General features: G+C 47.3%; 1 protein-coding gene across 1 annotated transcript in view; it reads left to right on the top strand.

The window, feature by feature from the left end:
- Positions 1–277: 277 nt before the first annotated feature.
- LOC140219883 (mannan-binding lectin serine protease 1-like) overlaps positions 278–26,045 on the top strand; it is a 62,100-nt gene continuing 36,332 nt past the window's right edge. The window contains exons 1-2 of the mRNA XM_072289970.1: positions 278–865; positions 14,915–15,015. Of these exons, the coding sequence (XP_072146071.1) occupies positions 669–865; positions 14,915–15,015 (298 nt within the window). The 5' untranslated portion in view covers positions 278–668. The remainder of the gene's footprint in view (positions 866–14,914; positions 15,016–26,045) is intronic.

Genomic DNA, 26,045 nt, shown 5'->3' with positions numbered 1-26,045 from the left:
GACCATCTGGAAGAAGTAGGCGAAACGAAAGCAGACGCGCAGGAACAAGCCCAGGGGTAGGGGGAAAAAAATCACCAGAACACACGCAAAACGCCAGTCGGGCGTAAAACACGCACACACGTAAGAAAAAAAAGCAGAAAGAGGAAACTTGTCGGACGACATTTTGGTCCTCCCCTGGCAGCGAATGTCCTCCTCGCTGCGTCGAACTCTTTCCCGCACGCTCTTTCAACCGGCGAGGCGGCTCGAAATGAGATTCCACCGCGGCTGTCGTCGACGCCGTCATCATCGGACGCGCTGGTCGGTCTTCGAGTTACCACCGCAGCGCCGGCGCGTTCGCGGGTATATTTCTTTGCCCCTGAGGGAATGAGGCTTCAAGCGCGCTCGCGTCTCCTTAACTTCGCCCCTACCAGGTGAAAGACGTCGTTCGTATAAATGCCTGCTCTGCGCCATCGGAATCTACGCAAGCACCAACATCGGCGGCTGGCAACAAGGAGAAGAAACCTTCGCACGCGGTGCTCCTTGAAGAACGAACGCGGCCGCGACGATCAAGGAAACGACCGAGACGTGTAGAAACCGTGGATACTTACTCCGTGCGTGGCGTTTTGTTTTCAGCCAGGTGCGTCTGCGAAGAAGAAGACCTGTTGGTCGCGGAATTTCAGTTTCCAGACATGGAAGAGGGCGTCGCGTCTGGTTCGGCGGTGTGTGATCGGCTGCCGGGCTACGCTGTCAGACGGCAAGGACGTGAAAGTTGTGGTGAAAGTTGCAGAGACGCAGTACGTCGTGGACTTAGTAGGAGCACCGGTAATCTGTGGCTTAGGACAGCGGTGTTTGCCGTGGCAACTGTGGTGTTGGCGAGTCAAGGAACGTAAGTATACGAACATACGCCCTGACCTCGATCGAGGTCACTTTCATGTGTCTCGCGGCTTTTGGTTATTATGCTCACGGTGTTTGTTGACACCAATGCTGGAATGGTCGAGTGGCAGTCGACACAAAGATGAGATGCACATTGGCTCGTGGTTTGATGGTTGTCAGTTTATAACTTGACTAATAGATGCCACAACTATTTAGTACTATAGGATGTAAGACAGGTCGAAGTTTACCTCAAGGCCAACTTCATGTTGGGCACCCCACAAACAAACATAGAGGGTGTCACGAACGCAGTGTTGAGAATCCGTCTAAATCGCATCAAATGTCTTGATCAGCGAAGCTTCGTCGACGCGCGTGTAGCACATACATGGCAGTTGTCATACTCAACGCGACAGCCAACCGTCGGTATAACGAACTCGCTTAATACGAATAACCACTTCGTTCGAAATTTCTTGGGCGCATGAAGGTGTCACCAGCTTTTCAGAGCGTCAGCTACCAATAATAGCACCGCCTTCATGGAAAAAAAAGCTCGTAATGTTCGCAGCAATGAAACGAAAGTAACTACCCTATACCTAACACTTATTTAAATCACGTATCCGGAACCCCAAAGAGGTGCGACGCAATGCTAACTCATCTATCTCGCATTTACCGTTTAATCGTCGCTGAATTTTTTGTGTGAGGTTACCTAGAATTCTCGGTTTCCAGAGTTTCGCAGCCATGGCCACTCCATAGGAGACATATTATAAGGTTCCGAGACATACTTTGCCACAACGTTATGTGCGCGACGGTCTTTTTGGCAAACGCTGCATTGCTAAAGAAATCCGAAGGCTTCGTGCGAGTGCTTGCAAAAAGTGAAAAAAAAAAAATGAGAACTAAGTTTGCCCGAATGTAAGGAACGATTTAATCTAGTTTTTTTTTCCAGCTGATTGTTAAGTTCAATTTCGATTTCATTTCTCCAGAAACATTCTGGAAGGTGGTAACAGGCAAAGCGCTGCTACAAGCAGCTCGATCAGAGTCCCAGGAACTGCACCATGGCAGTTTGGCCATCCGATTGGCAACGAAATTCGTCGCCACGGACGAACAGAAGCCCACGCGATTTGCCTTCCACCCTTCCTGAATCACATAAGCAATGATAAAGAAATAGCGAAAAGAATGATAAGGAAAGCCTCCCCCCCTCCCCCCCCCCCACATGTTACAAAGCCTTACTACAACGCCACATTGTAGAACTACTGTTTGTAACAAAACGCACCGCTGTGGCCGGTGGCCGTGATATTCTGCTCTGGGGCACGAGGTCATGGGTTCGACTCGCGGCAGCAATGGTCGCATCCGATGGGGACAGTGGGCAAGAGCGCCCGTGCACCGTTCTTCGGGTCAGTGAACTCCGATTTATAAAAAAAAAAAAAAACTAATCCGGATAAGTCTACTACAGCGTCATTCACAGTAAACCGCGCAGCTTTGGGGAGCAACGACCGCGGAGAGAACGTATATACAGCAAACAGCACGATCCGACATCGCAAACTACGAAGGCAGCACGGCCCTCTTTTGACACATCGCTTAAACGCTGGTTATCGATCGTATCAAAGAATGTGCTGACCAACAGGCTTGGCCCTGTCGAGTTGCGAGCCGAGAGAAATCTGCATAGAGGATCATCGTGTCGCTAGCGAAGCACGTTGAACGCGTGCGCGCCCTTCCGGTCCTGGCGTAATCTCGACACCGGAGAAGCTCCCTCGCGACTCTCGTTGCAGCGATAACACGCGTTGCAGGCGCCTCTCTAGGGACCACTGCGCAACACATCGCTCCGTCAGCGGCTGCTGAATGCACGGTATCAGTTATGTTATATATAGATTATACGTAATCTGGTTGTACTGTACCTTGCGCGAGCTATTTTAAACCTCTTCCCGAAAACAGGTTATCACTATCCGAATAAACTACATCATCATCATCATCATCATCATCATCATCATCAGTAGCCTAGTTTATGTCCACTGCAGGACGTATACGCCTTTTCTGTCGATCTCCACTTACCCATTTTTTGCACCGGCTGACACCCCTGTCCTCATTATCATCATCATATTGGTCTATCTTTTATGACGCCACTGCAGGACGAAGGCCTCTCCCAGCGATCTCCAATTACCCCTGTCTCGCGCCAGCTGATTTCTAGTTATGCCAGAAAATTTCCTAATTTCACCACACAAACTATTTCTATGATGTTCTCGACTGCCCTTCCTTTGCCTTGGCACCCGTTCTGTAACCCTGACAGAGCAATGGTCATCCACCATAGAAGCATTGCCTATGGCCTGCATTGGATTGGAATGGATTTCCTTCTTCGATGATATGGCCTGCCTGACTCCAATTCTTCCTCTTCATCTCGAATAGCATAATGGCCGCCATCATTTGTTCTCTAATCCACGCTTCTGTCTTCCTGTTTCTTAATGTCACGCAGGACTATCATGTTTCTTTTAGTTCCACAGTTCGCTGCGCGGTCGTTGCCTTTCTTCTCGAGATTCTTTGTTAACCTCTAAATTTATGCCCCATATGTAAGTATACCGGCAGAACGCAATGATTATACAAATTTATTTTCAGTGATAGCGGCAAGCTGCCGGGGGGGGGGGGGGGGGTTCTGTAAGAGTCTACTTAGTTGACGGTCCATTTCGACCGCCGCTGATTGGCTGGGGCCGTTCGTCTCCTCTTCCCTCGCACAGCTCCATCTAATCAGCACATGAGCAGCGGCTGAAATTGACAGTCCACTAAATGGACTCTTAAAGAATACACCTCCTGGTGGTGACTTTGTAATGCCTGCCGTATGCGTTCCAACCCAATTTTATTCTTGTGTAGATTTCCTTCTCATGAGCTGTGCCCACGCACTCTTGCAACAGATTCTATAGAGGCGTTTGTCGCCTCTTTCGCCGTCCATTGACCAAGTTCGCGCTGTCAAACGTCGTGGATGAACACCAACGACCTCAGTCGCATACCTTACTAAGGTCCTCAACCATGTCTTGCGATTTGCTGCCAGCGTTGCTGAACAGGGTCACGCCATTCGCAAACTGCATGTTGCCGAGACATTCTGCGTTGATCATCGCACCCTATAGCCTTCCGCCTACCACTATCTATCTATCTATCTATCTATCTATCTATCTATCTATCTATCTATCTATCTATCTATCTATCTATCTATCTATCTATCTATCTATCTATCTATCTATCTATCTATCTATCTATCTATCTATCTATCTATTTATCTATCTATCTATCTATCTATCTATCTATCTATCTATCTATCTATCTATCTATCTATCTATCTATCTATCTATCTATCTATCTATCTATCTATCTATCTATCTATCTATCTATCTATCTATCTATCTATCTATCTATCTATCTATCTATCTATCTATCTATCTATCTATCTATCTATCTATCTATCTATCTATCTATCTATCTATCTATCTAATCTGGAGCCGGAAGGAATGCGACATATTCTTCTGCGGTTGGAATATAGTGCACGTTCGTCGTAGCAGATAAGGTCTAGCCTAAGTATGGGAAGGAACAATACGCAACGATATAAAAGATACCCGAAGAAAAAAAGTCATGAATTCCTGTAACATTTTTATTTCCGAAATTGTTCAACTGCTTGCAATGAAATTGTCCCCATCGCAAGAAGCGCCCCTCCAGGCGAAAGCATTCGATTGGTATTACGACTTGATCTTTGAACGTCAATTTGTATAGTCGGAAAAGTCACCAGAAGGGAGAAGAACAAAGTCGGAACCCAGCTTTACCTGCTCGCAATGTCCAGGATCATGCCCAGTCGGTGCAGCTGACCTTGAAGTTCGCTATACCGAGCATCGCTTTACCGAGTTTCGTTATACCGAATATTTGTTGTAAAGCATAGTGAATCCCTGAGACATACTGATATGGCGTAGCGTCGATCACATAGAAGGCCGAAACACAATAGGTCCATCGAGGGTTCCTGACTACAGCGGATCAAAAAGCGAGGACTATCTTTTTTTTTCCATTTGTACCTGCAGCAAACGAGTAACTGAAAATGCATCCATAATAAGTGTTTAGCAGGCGCCCGTAGAGGATTTTCAGCACGGGGTCATTTTGAAAGTTATTCAGGCCACCGCGGTATGTGTAAACAATAGTAACCTAATCAAAATGGTGTATTTATGCTGCGAGGACCACCAAGACGATACATTACATTGGAAGGTTATTCGTAGCCAGGCTTCGACAACGTTATAGCCATCTCGATGTGAGCATTTTGTGATTGTTACGCTGTTCCATCGGCGATGTGTGTGCGTTAGTGCGTGCGCGTGCGTTATCTATACTCGTGTCGCAAGCTACGTGAAAGGAGCGCCGTAATGACGCCAGAACGCCTCATGAAACCGTTCAGCGATATGTGCGAGATAGTTCGATGTGAACCGATTCCTAGAACGTACCTGTTGTCTCAGACTGCGCCTCGGTGACAGGCGCTCTTCATGACGTGATCGTTACTAGACTTCCGCACATTCACGACTGGGCTTTCCTCATGCAGATGTGCGTCCTAACGGTGACGCAAGTACACGACCCAGCCGTCCTTCCTTCTCTCTCTCTCTCTCCCTGACTCGTCATACACACTCGGGCGCTCCGCCACACATTAGCAATATGTGACCGGCCATACCTCTCTTGGTTTCCTTTCGTCGACGCAGAACGTACTATTCCGCATGAGTGTATGAACGAATATGTGAACGGTAGTGAAATGTGTTAAGTATACTGTATATATACGACTGCGGTGGGCGACGGTACGACGCGAGTTCACTTTGAGCCTAACAGAACGCAATCTGCAAGGTGGCTGTGCTGGACGGTGTAAGGTCGTTGTGATTGTTCGCCTTGGTTAACTCACGTACGCATTCTTTTTGTTTAGTTGTAGGGCGTGCTCGCTCGTCTTCTCTGGCGTTCTGCCTGTGTTTGCGTATCAGTTGCCTTGCAATGTTTTGCTGTTGGCTCGCACCCGAGCCGCTTCCCTGAGAGCGCCTGCTTCTGGAAGGCTTGTGGCCGGACGCAGTTCGGTGAAAAAGGGAGCGGCAGGGGTCCTCGCGCACTGGTTCTGGCGAGCGCCACAAATCGCGCAGATCTGGAGAAGGGAGTTTTTTTGGGGGAGTGTTTTGGGGTCGGGCCGAGGTGGCTCGGGTGGTCCGAGTGGCGCCCACCACCGGTGCGAGTTATGGAGCCCGGACACATGGTCGCGCGGCTGGGGGTTGAGAACGTGCGCGGCTGAGCGGTCGGCGCGGTCTGAGACTTGGGAGACAACGGACCGGTCGCGTCAAGTGCACGATCGGAGCGACGGACTGCCCCGAGGCCTTTGCTCGGCAGCATTCGTTAATGTGAGCTCGCTTTCCTTGTTTACTCGGTGTGACCGCCAATGTCTGTCTGTAAACAAATTCAGTTCAAATTATTGACATCCGCGATCTTGAGTCCCGGAATACCGAAGCACGAGAACAGTGCAGCGGTTTTGGAAAAGCCGCAACGACAACGACAACAAACCGAGGAGAAAGAACATGGTGAAGGAAAAAAGCAAAAAAAAAAAAAAAAGAACCATACTCATGGTTTTCGTCCGGGGTGTACTAGGGAGTTCAAACATGTTCGTATCATATATGTAGCGCTAACGTTTGGGGAATAACGTAACGCTGGAAAAGGGTAAAGAGGCAACAGCAACAGCGCCGGCAACGGCACCTTGCGACTCTTCGTTCCACCAGGTTCATGATTATGTTGCCGCCGACATAATTACGGCAGTAGCTAAGCGCACCGCATAGTGCGTCCTTGCAATGACAAGCTCTGTGCGCTCTGGTTGAACTCCACACCACGAGACGGGCCACCAGTAGTACTCCTGCTCACGCCCAAGTCTCGGTGTTCCGGCATTGCAGTATGGGTGATAATACGCATATACTTACAAGCCAAAACCCTCTGCCAATCAACTGATAGCACTGAAAAGCGAAGAGAAGAAACCAACTTCTCGCGCAATAAGTTAAGGAATCTTTGTTTACTCGGTACCGGACAACTTTATGGCGGCCTAGTGTTCACGTGCGCCTCGAATGAACATGCTCTGCCAATCTAAGGTATTCTTGGTCACATGCACGTCTGCTCCTGTAATGGGACTCTCGCCATCTTGGCTCGCGGGGCGCTTTCCAAATGCGTATTCTGCGCGGCTGCTATCTAGTCCAATTAGACGGCGAATCATAAGGGAGTAACTAAGGGTTACAGGTTCTCGTTCCTGCACGCTCTTTGGATGGGCAACGTCAACGCGGTATACTCGCGCGGAGGAGCGAGCAGGTTCGGTGCATCGACGCGCTCCAAGCGTCCTAAATATACGTTAGCGCCTATTCTATAGCAGACCGGTTTCTCGCCGGTCGAGATGCCTAAATTACCTGCGTGAGTGATCAGGAATAAGAGTGTAGCTAGTTAAGTACGGACATAAGTGGCTTAGAACGTCTAACCGAACTGCAGAATCGGCACAAACCTTGGACTGCCGCAGTTTCAGAAGACGCAGCTTATAATTAACAGACGTCACGGTGAGGAATCGCCCGTGTTACGTATCACGAGATGTTCAGACCTATTTCTGTTTGTTTCTGTACACTTCTCCACTTGCAAAGATATAGAAAGGCCCAAAATGCAGCAGTATTCGCTATATAGCCATTCCTTCTCTTTTGATGGTACCGCTGGGATCCTGCTGATCTGGAAGTTTTTTAGCTTCGTGTGTAGATGAGCTGTGCAGTTTTTGAATGCGCCGTGCGCTCGAAGAAGGTGTACTGAAACAAGTTCGGCGAGTTTGTGAGTGAGTACGTCGAAACACTCGACGAGAGCGCAGAACAAGTTCTGTATAAGAAAAGACCGAGGGGCGCTGTGGTGTAATTATGCCTCGTAACCGTCCCGGCGGAATGTGCGAGTAATTAGTTCGGCATTGCTCTTGCCACTATCAAAGGAAAAAAAAATAAGAAAGAGAGAAACATGTAGAAGGGAGAGCGAGTCGCTTCAGGAAATTTTAGGCGGCAGAGCGAAGCATGCGCTAAACTACAGTCATGTAGCTTTCGTTTCTTTTTTTCTGTCGACTTCTTGGACGGGAACAAATTTCCTTCACTTCTGACGCTTACGTCGCGTGCGACCAAGTTTCTGCAATTATAGTGGCTGAATTTCCACCTCCTAGGCGAAAACAAACAACTTCAAGGCTTGACCATGCTTTCGCAGAATATTGCCCGACGTAACTCCGTAGCACGCTCTCCAAAGAGTCGACCGTGGGGTTGTGTTCCGTGTGTTGTTTCACAATGATTTCCAGCTATTTTTCCAAATTCTTTTGTGTCTTCACTGACATCCCGCATAAAGAGGCCTGCGGTGTCGTTCTTTCTGACTTTTATTATGTCTCCAATGTTTCTTCCACTGTTGAATGTCTTTAAAGAATTAATGAAGCAAGTCATTGGATCAAGCTACTTCTGCTGGTCATTTCTGCATCAAGCCTTATCCTTTATCGCTCATTCAAGAAAGTGTGAACTGTTTTCTGTGCCATCATCATCATCAGCCTGGTTACGCCCACTGCAGGGCAAAGGCCTCTCCCATACTTCTCCAACTGCCCCGGTCATGTACTAATTGTGGCCATGTTGTCCCTGCAAACTTCTTAATCTCATACGCCCACCTAACTTTCTGCCGCCCTCTGCTACGCTTCCCTTCACTTGGAATCCAGTCCGTAACCCTTAGTGGCCATCGGTTATCTTCCCTCCTCATTACATGTCCTGCCCCTGCCCATTTCTTTTTCTTGATTTCAACTAAGATGTCATTAACTCGCGTTTGTTCCCTCACCCAGTCTTCTGTGCCAACTCCGTCTAAAAAAGCGGCTGTACCCGCTGCACTGAATTTGGCTATCTGCTGTTGGGCACGAGGGCGAGGGTTCGATTGCCGATCGCGTCTGCTGTATTCCGGTGAAGGCCGAACGCAAACACGCCCATGTATTTCCGCTTACACCCTCGTCTTATCTTACACCCTCGTCTTATCTATTTCCGCGCACCTCAGTCATAGCTTCAGGCCGCATCGGTCACACAGGAAAGATAATCTCGGAGGAAGGGCTCGTCCATTGTTCCACTTTGCGCCGCTAATCCATCGGTGAAGGTCTCGTTCAACTGGTATTAAGCACGGAAGGGTTAGCGGTGGACAGCGGACGAACCTTTCTGCATCTCGTTCTTGATTGGCTGACGCGATTAGTAGCTTTTACGGCACCACACGGATTCGGTGAGACGCTAAAAAACTTGACCAAGTTGAAATGAATACGGAGTGCTCATCTACGGCGTCTCTCGCAAGCCATATCTTCCTTCGGGATGTTAACATCAATCAATCAATCAATCAATCAATCAATCAATCAATCAATCAATCAATCAATCAATCAATCAATCAATCAATCAATCAATCAATCAATCAATCAATCAATCAATCAATCAATCAATCAATCAATGTTTATTTTTGCGAACACTGAGATTCCAACCAAAATATTTCAACGCGATAGACGCAGGACGGAACAGTGTATTATGATGAACTGTATTTAGGGAAACGTACTGTAGTTGGCACCGATCGACTGCCTTCCTTCTCTGACATAATAACTGTGCTCAAAACGATTAAGTAACACAAGCAACGATTAGCATAAATACAGTGGCACACCAGTTCCAAATCTGACGCATAAGACAAATGGCTCCAGGAGTTCACAAAATATAAATGTTCCTGTCAGGGGCAAATGACGTCCCTCTTCAGTGCCACATTCCAAGCATAGCACGAAAGAGGAGATTCGTTTGGCGTCGTTATTTCGAATTGTGGCCGATGTCGATCTACGTGCTTCACCGTCCGTGTCCGCTAACGCACACCCGCCTCGGCACGGACGCGGCCTAATGCGTTTCTTCTTCTCTCGTACACCGCCTCGTACACATATACTTCACGACGCGTGGCTGAAGCGGCGACGACACGAATTGCGCGTCGAGTGTAGGATCTTCATCCAGGCGAGATTTGCATAGCGGAAGCACCGCACCTTTGCGCTCAGCAGACGGCGCTCAGCAGACGCCAGGTTTCCCCCCCGCTAGTGACGTCAGCGGAACGCGCGCGCCCCCGTCCCTCTGACGTGCGCAGTTTCCGATAAAAAGCAGAAAAGGAAGAACCGGCGTTTCGCTGGGAAAACGTCGTCGAACGGGAGTGTTCTCACGTACGCTGAGAATTAACAACGATTAAATCGTCCGAGATCGTAGGCCGGGTTTTTTTTATAGATCGAACCAAGAGGCCGACGGAGGTTTAACGGACTGCATCGCTCCGTTGCCAGGACGGTGAATATATTTGTTGGCGGCTGATGGCCGTCTGCCACGAAAAGAAACCCGATACTTTCGTCGTTTCGAAATTCATTGTAGTTCTGCCTGTTTGAAAGCGTTGTTTGAAGACTTTTATTTTATTAATTCACTCCTCTCACAATAACGAATGTTTGAAAGCGTGTTTTGCTTAGCTTTTGTTCACGCAGTGCTCAGACGTGGCAGATGCAGCGTTAATAACCTGTTAGTTTGTAAAAATTTATGTATTCCGACTGTGATAGACTAATTATCTAGAAGGCTTCGTTTTCGTACAGATTTGTCGTTTTGTTCATATGAAGGCGATATACGGTTTGTGTACAAATGAATAAGCACACGAAAGAGATCAAGAGAGAGAGAGAGAGAGAGAGAGGAAGAAACTCACAGACAGACGGAGAAAGACAGAAATATATGTAGAGAGATACTCGCAGGCACAGATAGAGAGAACACATGGATGTGCATAGATTCAAAGACAGAGAAATACACAGTCATGCACAGAGTGTGAGCGAGAGCGACATATACAGGTAGACAGAAATACAGAAATAAAGATACATCGAAACACACGCATAGAGAGAAACAGATAGAGGGAGAGAGATAGAGACACACACACACTTTATATATATATATATATATATATATATATAAAGAGAGAGAGAGAGAGAGAGAGAGAGAGAGAGAGAGAGAGAGAGAGAGAGAGAGAGAGAGAGAGAGAGAGAAATGCTTGAAGCGTCTCGCGCATGCTACTGCGTTTCATTTTGCAAACAGTGACCGGCCATCTAATCCTTCTAACGCGATGAAGAATGATCCTCTCGGTGCATTAAATTGAGGTCAGTGTCATAAAAAGGTGATGGATGGTCTCGCCACAACCGCAGATGGGGTGAAGTGCTATCATTCATTCCGACGATTGCGGAAAACGCTCTCGCAAATGTAACATCCACGGTTAGTTACCTCGCCTTTAACGTGGAGCAATGGCTATACATTTAGTCGGGCGCTGTTGACTAAGGGCCTTCCTGGTAGTTGCGTGGAGTTTTGATCAGGCGTCAGTGTTTTTGACAACTTCTTTCTTTTTCGCCTTCGCTACATTAATCTCCTATTCGTTCCACAGTTTATAGGCATTTGAGGTTATTTTCTTCGTTTGACTACACAGTCACGCTGGATGCGCGTGCATTTCGAGCGAAACAAACGGGCGTTTTTTCTCTGCGGCGTAAACGATGCAATCGAAATGCGCCTGTCAGGTTATCTGTCCATCGCAGGCGTCGCAAACTATTCGCAGCTCTGGGAACTGTCTGCCAATAAGGGCATCGCCTTTTTTTAAACACAAGGTATACGTGGGTTTTTTGCAACTTGTGTGTCTAAGAGAGCACTATGGTTTTTCCACACACATGCAGGCGCTTATAGAGTCAGTTAGTGAACGATGTTAGCTTCGCGTGTTCGTCGTCTGCTCTGCTGCACAAGAAGAAGTTGCAGACGGCAAGTGCCTGAAATAACGTTCTACGTTGCAAAAGGTGCAAGGCGTATCGTGACGCTTGCCCGCAATTGACTGTACGCAGCATCGCGAAGCGAACTCCCTGCTAGTTTAAGGAGTAAATGTGGTTACGTTACCACGTTGATTCAGCTTCGGATTCACTGCGCGCGTTGTAGTAACTTAAGATTCGCGGGAGCGTAAGCAGTCGACGTAAAGCAGATGACGCACGATGTAATATATTCCGGTTGTCAACACCATATAGAGATAGCGCTTTAGGTACGAATACGTGACGTGGTTGCTTTTTGATGGACGGCTAGATGAAGTCAGCTTATGCGTGTAAACGAGCTCTTGAGTCAGAAATACACGCTGAGTGCTTTGAACACTGTCTGGGGAAGTTGGACGGCTTAACGTGATTCGACTGAAAGCACACGCGCATTACCTATTAAGGTCAACCAGTGTGTGCTGCGATTGCCTTGATTACTTTTTTGGTAGACAAGTCGGCTTATTTAACGGCTAACATATAATTTGGCGCAAACTATTGGCACGAAGGGAAGGACAGGAATGCGCCTGCCCTGTCCATGTTTGTCGTATTCGACTAGTTTGCACCAAAGACTGCGTTGCCGATGTAATTGCCTTACTTCAATTAATTATTTTTCTAAAAAAAATCTAGCAACCTAATGCAGTGTAGCGGCAGACGATAATTGTTGACGATATCTTCATTTGATTCAACAGCAGTGCAATCAACCAATGAACAATTCAGCACAGAATCCGGAGCGGTACACTGACAAATTCCTGCATATTGTCAGATTCGCCATCTTGTAATCACTGATTGGCTCACAGGTCGATTACGGTCTATCTGATTGGCTGAAAACTCAAACGCAGCGCACTCTGGAATTTGGCCTGGCCCAATTTGATGATGACCGCAATATCACCCCCGGGCAACTGACATTTATTCAGATCGTTCTTTACAATGTGGTGCGTCGACGGGGATAGAGGATGTATGTTGTGACGCAGTTTACATGTGATCCACAGAGTGGATTGTTGCGACTGCTCGTTCAAAAGGCCGGTTGCTACAGGTTATCTGACTTTCGCAACCAGTGTGAACGAACAGCTCTCAGATCTTCCTATACGCACGTTCTTCGAGTAACTTTGCATACGACGTTGAAGTGGACGACGTGCGACGTGTCGTCACGTCGGCGTGTCGTCACGTGTCAAAGGAGCACTAGCAGACGACGCGTGCGCGAGATGTTACCAAAACTGGAAAGTTTCGCTAATTGCATGCAGTGTGGCGAAACGTTCATAGCAGTTGCCACAATTCACGGTGAAAACCCACCTCTTACCACGTTTACCGCGTTGACTCAGCTTGTATTCTTAATCGCGCTGCACTGTAAGGCTCGCAAAAAAGGAAAAAAAAAAAGAAGAAAGCAAGCAGATGGGTGGTGTCATGTTCCGGCTGTCGACTTTAAACAGGAACTTCCTTGAGCGCCTTCGTACATAGCATGATTGATTGAGAGTGAACAAGTGCCATTTGGTCCCGCGTGTAAACGTGCTGCAGAGTTAACACTCCTTGCAGAATATCGTGGTTATGCTATATCTCAACTTTCTCTCTCTCTCTCCCCTTCCCCCGAAACGCGCTTTGTCGCGTTCGTGATACGTATAATAATATAGCATATAGCCGTGTTAATATGCAGTTGAAGATATAATTGACCTTAAAAGGAAGTGGAGGTAGGCAGGCAGTAAAGGTGTCTACAAGATCATCTTTTCTTTTGCTTATTTTATTCGATTTTATTATGAGTTCACGTATCTTCACATAATTTAGCAGTGTACTGAATGTTGAAGAGCACAGTTCCCCCGTAACTTCCTTTAACCAACAATTCCAGAAATTTAACGCGAACAAATCATATATATATATATATATATATATATATATATAGAGAGAGAGAGAGAGAGAGATAGTGAGAGAGAGAGAGGTGATTATTAATAAAGTGGCAGAGTGGGCAATGGTGTTTGCTCTTCTTACTTCATATACGGTTCCGAGATTAAGGGAAGGAGAGAAAAAGTGGGATATAAGTGGTGGCAATATGGAATGAAGACGTGAAAGCTGGACCTTCGAGAGCCCATGCTGGGCTTCGAGTCAGGCCCCATGCTGTGCAGGATGCAAGTATGACGCGCGAGCTGCTCCGAAACTCGATTTACATTCAGACGAAGGCCCCAGTGGCACGTCTTCAGTGAACGGCCACACCACATTGTTAGATAAGGCGGTTGTGGTCAGTATAAGCTGTCCATTCCCGATCTTGGAAATATCAGGTTGCCGAACACGGGGTTTACGAGACATGCGAGGTGTTTAATGTCATAGAGCATTATGAAGGACGCTCGCTATTCTTCGCTGTAGGTGTGGACGTGAAATAAGCCGGACCGATCTCGGAAGCTGCCTAATCAAAGGCATATGGGTTGGCCGGTCCTGATACTAGGGCACGATATGTATCTTCGCGAGTGTTTCAGCCCTTTCCGGTGTGATGATTCCTGCAGGACTCCCCGTAACACTCTACAAGAAATATACAGCACGGCAGAAAACCAAAATTAATGCGCGACATCAAAGCCACCAGCAACCATAAGTACTACATAGCTTACGTAGACTTAGTGCTGCAGATGATTGGTTCTTCCTGAAATTTACATAGCTTTGAAGAGCTGCAGCGTGCTGAGGTTAGACGTCTGAGCGGCACCTTTGGGACCAGCTACCCAAGGCATGTCAGACGTCCTAGGCACGACGCGAGAACGAACTTTGCATACCTGGGGCCCACTTTTCATATACGTGTGATTGAAAATTAGAAGTTTGAAGTTCCATAAGCACGAAAAACTGAATCAAGAATATTTGATATTTATTTTTGTTTTGCTCCTGATTTAGTTGCACAGAATACAAATTTGGTTCTTGAAATACGAAATTCGGCTCAGAAAAGGTTAAAACGCTTTGAAGAGCAGATCGATCCCGGCGGCAATGTAATCAAAGGCAAGGTGGACAGATCCTTGTAATGACATCGCATTACATATTACACAGTTATTCAGATGCAGCATGGGCACTGGGGGATCCAGAGGGAAGGGGGCAATGTCTGCCCCTCCCATAATTGAAGCTGGTTTGGATCCGCCCCTGATCACGAGGCCACGTGTTTCTCGATGTACTGTACGCGTAGTGTTATGCCAACAAATGAGGCCAATCCATTCCAATCCAATCCTTTCCCTCGTGCAGGTGTCTACAGCTGTCCATCGACCCGAACGACGGTTCTGTGCGCATCCTGCGGGACAGGAGGGCCTCCACACCGTCGTCTGACTCACTGCGAGAATTCAGGGGTGAGTAACGGTCCGCTGGGCACAACACCTGCCGCCTCCGCCACTGCACCACCGTTTTATGCACACACGTCACCGCGCTTTGGCCTATACCAGTGCCTAGTATACTTTTACCCGTCGAGCAGCCAGATTAGTTCAGCGCAGCGTTTCGTGAACAGTCGTTGTATTTGTTCTTACGTTCGGCCACAGAGATAGCAAAAGGGTTTTACGTAACTGCCACTGACCACTGACTACCACTGCACCATGTTTCGTCGCGTTCCCATTCTTAATTTTTCGCGTTGCCACGCGTAGGACCCGTAGAATGTACAGGGAACACTTAAACAGTATTTTGATAAACTGCGCTTGGAGGATAAGCCATATATCTAAGCTTGAACATTAGTTTTTTTTTTTTCATTGTCTGCGTGTGTAATCGTGCAATGTCCAGTCGTGAGATATATATATGTGAGAAGGAACACCGAATCCGTTCTTAAGCAAAAATTACTCATGATCTGTGGATTCCAATATGAAATGTTATTCTGCAACAAGAATATTGCAATTCACTCGTTGGGAATTAGGCAAAGTAGGGGAAGTTCAGGAGAAAGGGAAGCTATCCTGTACGCTAGAGAGTAGAAACTCGTACGGTTTTCCTCAGAATAAAGCTCCGCAGTCGAACTAAAATTTGGGCTGCTGGTGCTAGGAACAACGCCTTACTGGGGCCATTGTACTATGGAAATAAACGAGGAGGCTGGTTGGTCGTAGGGCGATGTTGAGTTATTTGACAACTAGAAGCGTAACAACACTGAATACAGCAAATCTGTTAGACTTGCCACATTGCTGTGGCACATCCCTTATCTCCGTTGTCCATCGGTCTGCGGTCACGCCACTGGGTTTCGGGGCAGTTGAAGGCTTTGTGTCCATTGCAAGGTGCCCCGAAGTGTCCCTACATTGTGGCTGCAGTAGATGCTCGCCTTCTGCTACGTACCCAGCTATAATCGCTGAGTACAAGACAACAGATACTGCAAAACACGGCTTGAATTCACACACAGCGCGGGTTTTACAGTACTCATATATTAAACACCGAACATTATGCCTTAAGGCGAGGCTTCTTAGAAAAAAGAAGAAGAAAATATTACGCATACGACAGAAGTATACTCCGAGGTTCCTGGATGTCGGCAGGCCAGTGTGAACACTTATGCGCGTGAACTCACGGCTCCGCAGGCCGCTATTTCCACTAGTTTAATCACACTTTTGTTTGATCATCTTAATTTGCCACCTGGTAAAGGGTGCGAAATAATAATTATGAGCGTGCGGTGTCCATTTGTCTGTCCTTTGCGTTATGCCATCCTCGTCATGTTGTCAGGCCTTATAAGGCCTTCTTGACCCCCTTAGCTTGCCCTACGCTGGGCCGAGAAGAAGAAAAAAACAACATAACATGGCGGGTTAAGCACAGAGAGCGAGGAACCAAACAAACCGATGAAAGTATTATAATGGCGACATGTGCCGTAGTCATTGAAAGGCGCGCGAGCATTAAAGAAATAATAGAGAGCTTCAGCGCTTCCCCGATTCAGTGTCATCCCCTGATCGTAATGCGTTAATACTCGGCCATGAACATGCTCCACGCTTGCAGAAAGATGTTCTTGCCTGCGGAATGATGGTCTAGATTACTAAATCTCTCTCAAGAAGACAGCAATTACAGTAAGATGGAAACTTGAGACAAACATCCTGGAACTACAATGGATTCAGCACATCACTTGCACTTTCCCCGGCCATTCGGCTTAGTTCATTGCCTGCTCTGAGTGCTCTGAAAGTGTGTAGATTGTTTGGTTCTGCTGGAAGCATCCCTTGAGTAAGAAGGCAACCTCGGTAGCAACAAGAAACAGAAAGGCACAGTGCGAACACAACAAGTAGAACAATAAGAAAGAATGACATGTTCGTTTAACAATCGTCAAGGGATAGTGAACAGCCCAGAACTGGCTTTTGGACAAAGTAAGGACAAAAGGTTTGTCAAGGTCCCCTGACAGAGACGAGTCCTCTTGTGGGAACATTGCTTTGAACTTGAGGCCTACCTTCTTGGGCCACCGCTGATTACAAAAAAACGACAACTCTGTTCACTAAAACTTGTCACTAAAACGTTAAAGTTAGTCACAATTCACTAGAACTTGTCTTCGTCGGGGAAACCTGACGTAGAGAATTCCCTTGTCGAAACGTTGACTTCGACCTAAGGCTTCCTTTGTTCAGCCGCTGTTGATCACTAAGACTCTCTTCACTGAAACTTATCGCCAAAACGCTAAATCCCTAAAACAAATCACCGATCACCCAACTCGTCGTCGTCACGGTTCCATGACGAACACAAGTACCACGTGGAAACGTTGGCTCCAGGTTGAGGCTTCCCTTGTTCGCCTACACTGAACCACTAAAAGCTCACTGGTGGTTCCACGCTTCCAAGGTCTCGCGCTGGTGCACGGAACTTGGGAGACGATGCAGGTGCCTATTTACGCACCAGAGGATGCGCTTTCTTGTTTCGCACTCCCTCGCCCATATACGCAGACGGGGTTTGCGTGACACGGACGCATTCGTTTATCCCGTCCTGCCAGTCGGGGTCAGCCAAGCGTGGAGGGGCGGGAGCTGTGTTGTAAAGGTTGGTGAGGAAGGAGGGGGCGGCGGGCTTTCTACGCGTGCGCAATCAACAGTGGGCTGCCAGCAAATGAAGCTTCCTCTGCCTGGAGCCAACACGCCTTCGTCGGGCAACAACATGTATCCTTGTCGAAACGTTAGCTAAATGCTTCAGGTTGAGGATGCATCCCTTCGCATACTATAGTCATCAATTCAATTGTCTTTATTCCTTCGACCCATTTTATCTTATTTCAATTAGGATTTTGTGTCGTGATTCTGCGAAGTAACAAGCATCGAAGTAGTTACAGTAGCAGTCCTGGAAACTCAGGAAGAAGGGCCAGCGTTGGCTAAATTGGGTCTACATTAGAAACACGCTGGTCCAACATCGGACATACTACATTGGCTTCGCTTCCAGTGCTGCTCAAAATAATGTATTTGGGTCGGAAAAAAGGAGGGACTCGGAGCGAGGGTGCGCTACCTAATTTGAATGGACGAAGGACGGCATTCTGAAAGGGGTTTTGATGGTTGACGTTCACCACGCTATAGTAATGTTTGACGAAAGTTCCACATTTTGCATGCCGCTTTGCTGCCGCCCTTTCCTGTTTTGGTTAGCCACGCCAGGTTGCCGACTCGCTCGGGCGGTTGCCTTGCGTCAAAACTCCAGACACGGAAGGTCTCAGCATGTGTGGCATGGGTAGCTCCCGAATGCACCGATCGCACAATAAATTATTGCTAATGTGTAGAAGAGTGTGACGGCAAATTTAGTTCACTCATATTAAACCGTAATAAAAGGACTAGAAATCTGAGATGGCCAGGGAAGCGCTACTTTTGTCATACATAGAAAGCACGGTGTAACCCAGTATGGGGTAGGTCTGAGCTGTCCATGAATTGACTTTAACGGAAGGACCCACTGTAGTACTACAAACATGACAACACTAGTCAAGGCAAGGTATTCTTTTTCCTCCTGTTGATGTGCATGTTAAAATGGATGTTTGAAAATGCTTGTTTTTAGAACAGCTTACCTGATTCACAGCCTCTCATCTGATGTTGATGGAGATGTTGACCTCGATCACATTTTCAATGAAAGTTTACATGGAACACACTGCAACTTCGTGCACGAAAGTAGCATGCCTCTTCACCTACGGTGGTTGATGCGCCCGTGGATGACCAAATTTCCAACAAAGATCACTAGAGCGACCTGTGGCACTGAAGTCGTTCTGCTATCAGAGAATATTTGGTATATATTACATTGATTTACGTGTGCATAACTACGCTATGCAGTTCGATATTTCCTGTGCTCATCATTGTAGCTGTCTACTACGCTGATCACGGCTGAGCTGTGCAAGTTATTTAATGTCACTTTTACGAATCTGCAATATATGCCATGTTCTGTCGTTTGAGTGTACAGTGTCACATTGTATATGCACTGCTGAATGCGGACATTGTTTGTCCTGTAGCATTGGTGAGGCCTGTCAAGCAGTCGTTGAGACGGCTGTTTTTATTTTCAACCTCAGTTTCTACTGTCAAAAAAAAAGAAAAGAAACTCAAATAGACTGATTGAAAATTTGCCTAATTTTCATGCTTGTTGCTTTACACATTCTTGCGGCATAACTTATTACGCTTTATCTTTCTAAATGTTCGAGAAATTATATTTCTATAATCGAATGAAAGCAGTAAGTCTTTTGTGCACGTGGATGATTGCGTATCATTTGCGCTTACGACGCAATAATTCGTTCAGGATCAATTTACAAAAGTAACGAAGCCGTCTGAAGCCAGAATGGCGAAGTTTAGGTAAACCGATGTAATATTGCTATCCCTCCCACGCTGGCTCCATCTCCATAGTTTCAGCTCTCGTACAGACATTGGCACCCGCAGCTGCCCATCGTAAAATATTTCTCAGACACTCCGTGCCGTGAATTATACTACGGATGATTCGCTCGCTAAACAAATTTGGCTCGCGCCGATTGGCAAGACACGTTGAGAAAGAAAACAGTTCCCAGAGGACCTTGTAAAGTCGACACGCATGCGACAGGAGTGAAGTTATACGCGCCCGCGTCTGCGCAATCTGGATCACTTTTTTTTGCGCGGCTTCCTCTACGCGGGGTTCGTAGGTGAAGCATGATGACGCACGTGAGAGGCACCCAACCTCACTACGCGCGTGGCGCGTGTTTTGCCTTGAAAGCGGCGTTTGTTTGCGGGTGGAACGTGGCTTTGACGGCGGCGTCGGGGCACCCGCCAACTGTTTTCTCCTACGCTGAGCGACCTTTCCTTCTCACATCCTTCGCCTACGCTCCACTTTACCTGTATGGGTGGCGGAGAGCAATGCGCGAAGTTTGTTACCATCATCCCCCCGTAGCATTTTTGACACGTTACCTCAGGGACGGATTCGTGGTAGCCTCAAGAAGAGCCGCCTAAAAAAAAAAAAAAAAAAGCGATGGTAGGCAGGAACTCACCGCGTGCACAAGTTCGTCAGCTCAGAAGTATAGGGGACACAACCTGGGCCAGGGGGCGCTGCGGACGGCAGTGAACAGCGCCCTCACCGAGTGGCTCCTCCTAGTTGATCGGGCAGGCCGACGAGCTCCTCTACTGAGTTGAGTGTGTCTGCATCACAGTACGTGAAAAAAAGAAAGCCGTTTTGCGCGCGCTCGTCCTTTCTCATTCGCTCCGCTCGCGCTTGGTGACTTCGCGAGAAAAATTTGATTCGCGCGCGCGCGCGCTCTCACGTTTGCAGGCTAGGCTCGAAATCTCTTTCGCGTGCGCGCGCTCCTGCTTTCTTCTGCGGCGCTTGGACATCAGAGTGAAAGTAGCCTGTCTTGCGCGTGCTCTTTCGCCCACGCTTGAACGCCGTAGTGCGTGAAGTGGGTGTCCAGCGATGTACACACTTAGATGTGGTTTCAAGAAGATAGCCGACAGTGATGCTTTTTTTCGCAGTGCGAACATAAAAAAGGGACACCTGTTGGTGGCTCATGTGCACTGTGTTGAGCAGATTGTTGAAGAGAACACTGTCTTCGTCAAGGCGAAGTGTGTGTCACAGGTGAACGACAACATCGTTTACGACGTGGAATTTGAGGTAATTATTTCACCTTTTTGCATGGTCAATTGAGCAAACGTTCAGCTTTGTAGGGTGACCGCAACCATGCTGATTGCTTAGTGTATGTGTCAAGATAGACGGTCAGGGTAAATGTATGTGTAGAGACGGTCAGGGTAAATGACATTGACCTAAAGGTCCCAACCTGAGGGCTTTTACTGTAATGTGTAATGTGTAACTAAAGAAGGGAGTTACGTGAACAGTAAGCAAAACATTAAAACCTTCGTTTATGTGTGTGTGTGTGTGTGGAAGAGAGAGAGAGAGAGATAGATAGATAGATAGATAGATAGATAGATAGATAGATAGATAGATAGATAGATAGATAGATAGATAGATAGATAGATAGATAGAGAGAGAGAGAGAGAGAGAGAGAAGGGGGAAGGAAGGGCAGGGAGGCTAGCCAGTGTAAGTACCGGCTGGCTACCCTGTGCTGGGGGGAGGTGGAGGGTCAATTAAAGGAACGCGACATTGGTTCGCCGACCACGCGGATGTTTTCTACGGGTCACAAGTGCACCTCGTTACGAAATCAATCTCGATGTCTCTCAGCAGAATCGAAGGAACACTTACGCACGTCTCTCTTTTGTTTTTATATATATTACGTGCGTTTCCCAAATTTCTTTTATTTTCGTGCCCGTGACGACGTCTGTTTTTTTTTTCTAACAGTGCTGAACAACATTTGCACTGTTATTTGTACTGCGCAGCCAAATTGCTGACTGCAATGATCTACTGGCACGTGATCCTGTGTTCGAGTTGTCTTTCATTATTACAGCGCCAAGCCTGTTACTTGTATACCTCTCCGCACGACGGGGGAATCCTCTAAACAGCATTGCTAGCGCATGACATATATATATATATATATATATATAAAGCTTGTGCATGTGTTTTGTTTTACAGGCATTTTGGCTTGCCTCCATTTCTGTCTCGTTAACTCGTTTGCACATTCCTTTTAGTTTGTGCTTTAAATTGCGCATTCATACGACTGAATGCGTCGTCCCTCATTGTCCGTTGTGTTGCACGCGAAAAAACATAGCGCATGAAAACTACGTGTTGTTCTCTCCGTCTCTCTCTTTCAGAGAGTGCCACTCTCTTTTGAGAGTACAACGCCGTAAGCGGTGCCCAAGAGCACAAGGGTTCTCCTTTAAGAAATCACGTTTGTAAGGAAGTCTCCAGTACTTTGAAGTATACTGTATTGTACTCTCCATGTAGAGCACATTATTACAGGCGAGTACTATTTTAAGAGAGTGCTGTCTTGTAGTTTTTCGCATCGTAGTACTGAGCAGCGCTTGTTGGCAGAGCCAGACAAGATCACTGGTGCATTCTTTAGGAGAAAATATAGTGCTATTGTAGTGATAAGCCTAGCGTTGTCTGCGAAGCTGCACAAGCCTGTGACGATATCGTAGACGCAAGCACCGAAGAAAACAGGAACGCCGAAAGCGCGCAGCATGTAAGGTTTTCGTTGGTTTTATCTTCCTCGGTGTGTAAAAACTAGTAGGCGACTGTAATTCAACCGTTTGGCGTATGCTATCTAACACAGTGCAATGGTTAATTTTCCTTCGTAGCAAAGAAACTAAGGAGTCGCTATAATGTCGCTTCGCTTATTACACGCAGCATGACGAGTAGCTCAAATGAGAAGCGCAGACGTAGCAGCAGCGGCCACAGAATATAAGGCAAGCCCGAAACTTGAAGCTTCGGGGAGGTGTCCGCAAGCACGGACGTGTTATGTGCTAGTGAAGGAATACTGGATGCGCAGGGGCGAGCGTCAGCGGCGGTGGCGACACCTGGTAATTCGACTCTTAACTATAGGCAGGCTCAACAACATCTATTGCAATGAGCGGCTCTATATTCTACTTATCCGCTGGTTCAAAAGTGTCGGTCGCGATGTACGATGTATTTCGTACACAATACATGAATACTTTCGTGATATATGACGAAGGCGTTGTTCGTACATCTTGCAAAAAAGAACAAGAGAAAGGCATATCGCAATACCGGAATGCTTCTAGCCTGCTATGATCGATCGCAGCGCCGCCGTTGTGGTGCTGCGGATTAGTTCACGAATTATTACGCGGATTAGTACGCGGATTAGTGCACGAATTACTACACGGATTAGTACGTGTATTAGCACGCGGATTAGTACCCGGATTAGTACACGAATTAACACACGAATTACTACACGGATTAGTACGTGTGCTAGTACACGGATTGGTACGCGGATTAGTACACGAATTAGAATTTGGCCGTAAACTCATGGCTTCAAACGGCTTCGCGGCTTTGCAGACTGATATCTTTCAACACAGGATTTCGTTATAGATGCCACAAGTCGCAGTGTCTATGCAGGTACACACAGTCGTACGCATTGCCCTTTGCGTTGAGAAAGATTGAACCGCTTCAAAATGTGGGCCCATAACGGCGGATAAAGCACTGTGAGCGAAGCCACAAGACCGTCTGGAACCACAGACACACAGACCAGGCAAAACCGTGTACCAGCGCCAGCGTTCCCTCCAGTAATTTTAGTGTAGCAAACTCTATGCATATCGCAGCGCCTTCTTTCCGCGCTCTTGACAGCTGTTACCGGGGCTGTAAGTCACTGCTTTGCAATCGCTCGCAAATGACAATGCATTTGAAATTCGCCATTTTTCCTTGCCTTTGGAATTTTTTCGCGTGGAGTCTGGATTGAAAACTGCAGGCAGTGCGTATATACCGCGTCCAAGTAGTGCTCCGCCGTCGCGCCTGTCGACGTGCACGGTGGTGTCGCGCTCGTGCAAGGACGAATGCAAATGAGGTGCATATAGCCCTTTACCGGCTGTCAGAAAAGCCAGCGATGCGCGCTCGCTTTTCGTTTGCGCTTATGTATATGCACACACGCTCGTGCGCATCAAAGCGCAGTCATGAGTCACGCCAGGACCTGACGCGAAGCGCATCCGACAGTCGCATCTGCACAGCGTTGCGAAAGCGTTGATCCTGCAGGCGCCGCGAAGATGTATACCGTGAATACAGGGTGTTTCAGCGAAAGCTTCAGAAAATGAAAACAAAAACTGACCGTCTCAAATGGCGCAATTCTAGTCCATGAGCTGGTCTATTCAACAGAGGCGGACATTAATTGCGCAAGAAATTGAAATGCATAATCAACTAATTAAAGAAAATATTCACTTATTAAGTTCTTAACTAATCACCTTATGGCACATATTGCAATTTACGAGTTCTAGCGGGTGAGACAGCAAGGCATATTGACTTGAAAAATAATTGTGTGGATGACAGCGTTTATGAGATATGCGCCGTCAAACTTGCGGTAAAAATGCCCCGTGGTTCCGCTTACTTCCTTAACAGAACGTCGTTTCGTGCGTTGAAGCGCAAAAGTAGGCGGAACGCCAATGCGTTTCTTCGCAAAGTTCGGGAATTGATAGCTCGAAACCGGCGTCATCCTGAGAATTCGTTACAAATGGATCCATCTTGCGGATTTCCCTGCTAGAATTCATAGATCACAATACGTGCCACAAGGTAAATAGGTAAAAACCTAATTAGGGATTTTGGTTAATTACTCGATTACGCATTTCGATTCTTTTGTGCAAGTAATATGTCTGCCTCCTCGAGTAGACCAGCTTATGGAGTAGAATTGTGCTACCTGCCACAGGCAATAAAAAAGAAAAAGAATTGTTTAGGGAGAGAGAGAGAGCGAGAGCGAGAGAGAGCACAGTTTCGCGCACAGTGGAAGGTTCGCGCCGAGTCTACACACGGTTCCCAAGGCCTGTCGACTTGAGGTATTTCAGCAGCGCTTTCGTGGCTTTTCTGTGCCATCGACGCGAACGGCCAGGGTCCGAGGACCTTCATTACGGAAAATGGTCTAGAGTCCAGCTGGTTCAGTGCTGTCCGGACAATTGTTTACGTGTTCGCTGAAACACGCGGTATGTCATGCGAGAACAGTGGGAAATGGCTCGCTTCGACTCTCTCTGACCGCCGCGAATGGGATACGAAATGCGTCGTATTTCATTAGGCAGTCTCCCTGGGGCGCAGGCTGTATAGGAGTAATGTGACTATACACGCAATATTGATGTTTTGACACTGTCGTTATACCGTTCTTCGTCTTTACTCTTTCGGGTTACTACCTTAGGCCTTGGAGAAAGAGAGAGAGGCTCTGTAAAGAACGCTGGAGAGTTTTTTTTCCTGGTAGCACATGTAGACCACGTGTCACTCCTGTGTAGGAACGGTTAGAAATGATAACGATCAGTGCACGTCATACACGTATACACAAAACACGCCTCAGTGCGAAACATACAAACTAAATAAACCATCTCATCGAAACCACCATCGTCTCTCAGGTAGTTTAAAATTGCCATTGTTGTGCAGGGGCCGGGCGCACAACGACGAAGGGGCGTACGGCGAATCCGTGAACTAAATCCAAGTCGTGGCAAAGTGTTGCAAGGGCTAGGCGATCCGCAGTGGCGATTGGTAGATAACCGGTGGGCCATTAGGCTTACAGAACGGGTGCCAAGGCAAGGGAACCGCAGTCGACGACGGCGGGAAAGCAGGCGGGGCGACGAAATTAGGAAATTTGCAGGCGCGATTTGGAATCGGCTAGCGGAAGACAGGGGTAACTGCAGATCGCTGGGGAGAGGGCTTCGTCCAGGGGCAGCGGACATAAGGATAGCCTGCCGATGATGCCGATGAATAGGTAGATAGCTCTACCTATTTCTGCCGAATGCCAGGTCAAATAGAACTAAAGCCTGGCACCGAGGAAGAAGACGAAGGAAATGTGCATGCACAACGTCTTTAAGGGGGGTACACGCTATACACATGATACATCTAAGGGTTATTTTGTGACGTGCCTATTCCTATAACTGTAACGCTAACGTGTCCGAAATTAAGCACTTCGTTCACGCCCCTGCCTGTGGACGGTTTTTTTTGTGTATCCTGTATGCAGGGCGCGATAAGAATGTAGAGAGAGAGAGAGAGAGAGAGAGAGAGAGAGAGAGAGAGAGAGAGAGAGAGAGAGAGAGAGAGAGAGAGAGAGAGAGAGAGAGAGAGAGAGAGAGAGAGAGACACCATTAATGAAAGGCAGAGATTTTAGCCGCCGTATAGATGTCGCTGACATGCTATATACTCTGCGTGGGAGAAAGTAAAGAAAGTTCAAACGAGATACAGTCGCATACAGTCACGTGAGCGTTCGCAGAAGTCCGCTGTTCCTCCGCGTTCGCCGAGCTACGGTAGCTTGTCCCATAAACTTTCTCTCTTGGGCGGTCGGGCGCGGTGGTCACATTCGGGAGGCCTCACAACAGCTAATCAGATTGCGGGAGAACAGAGGGTACACTCTGTTTTGGCCGCACCGACTCGAGAGTTTGGAAACTGCACACGTAGCTCG

The sequence above is a fragment of the Dermacentor andersoni genome, chromosome 8, assembly GCF_023375885.2.
Source record: "Dermacentor andersoni chromosome 8, qqDerAnde1_hic_scaffold, whole genome shotgun sequence".
Classification (NCBI taxonomy): Eukaryota; Metazoa; Arthropoda; class Arachnida; order Ixodida; family Ixodidae; genus Dermacentor; species Dermacentor andersoni.
The sequence above is the reverse complement of the archived record's forward strand: the minus strand, read 5'-3'. Positions and strand labels throughout refer to the sequence as shown.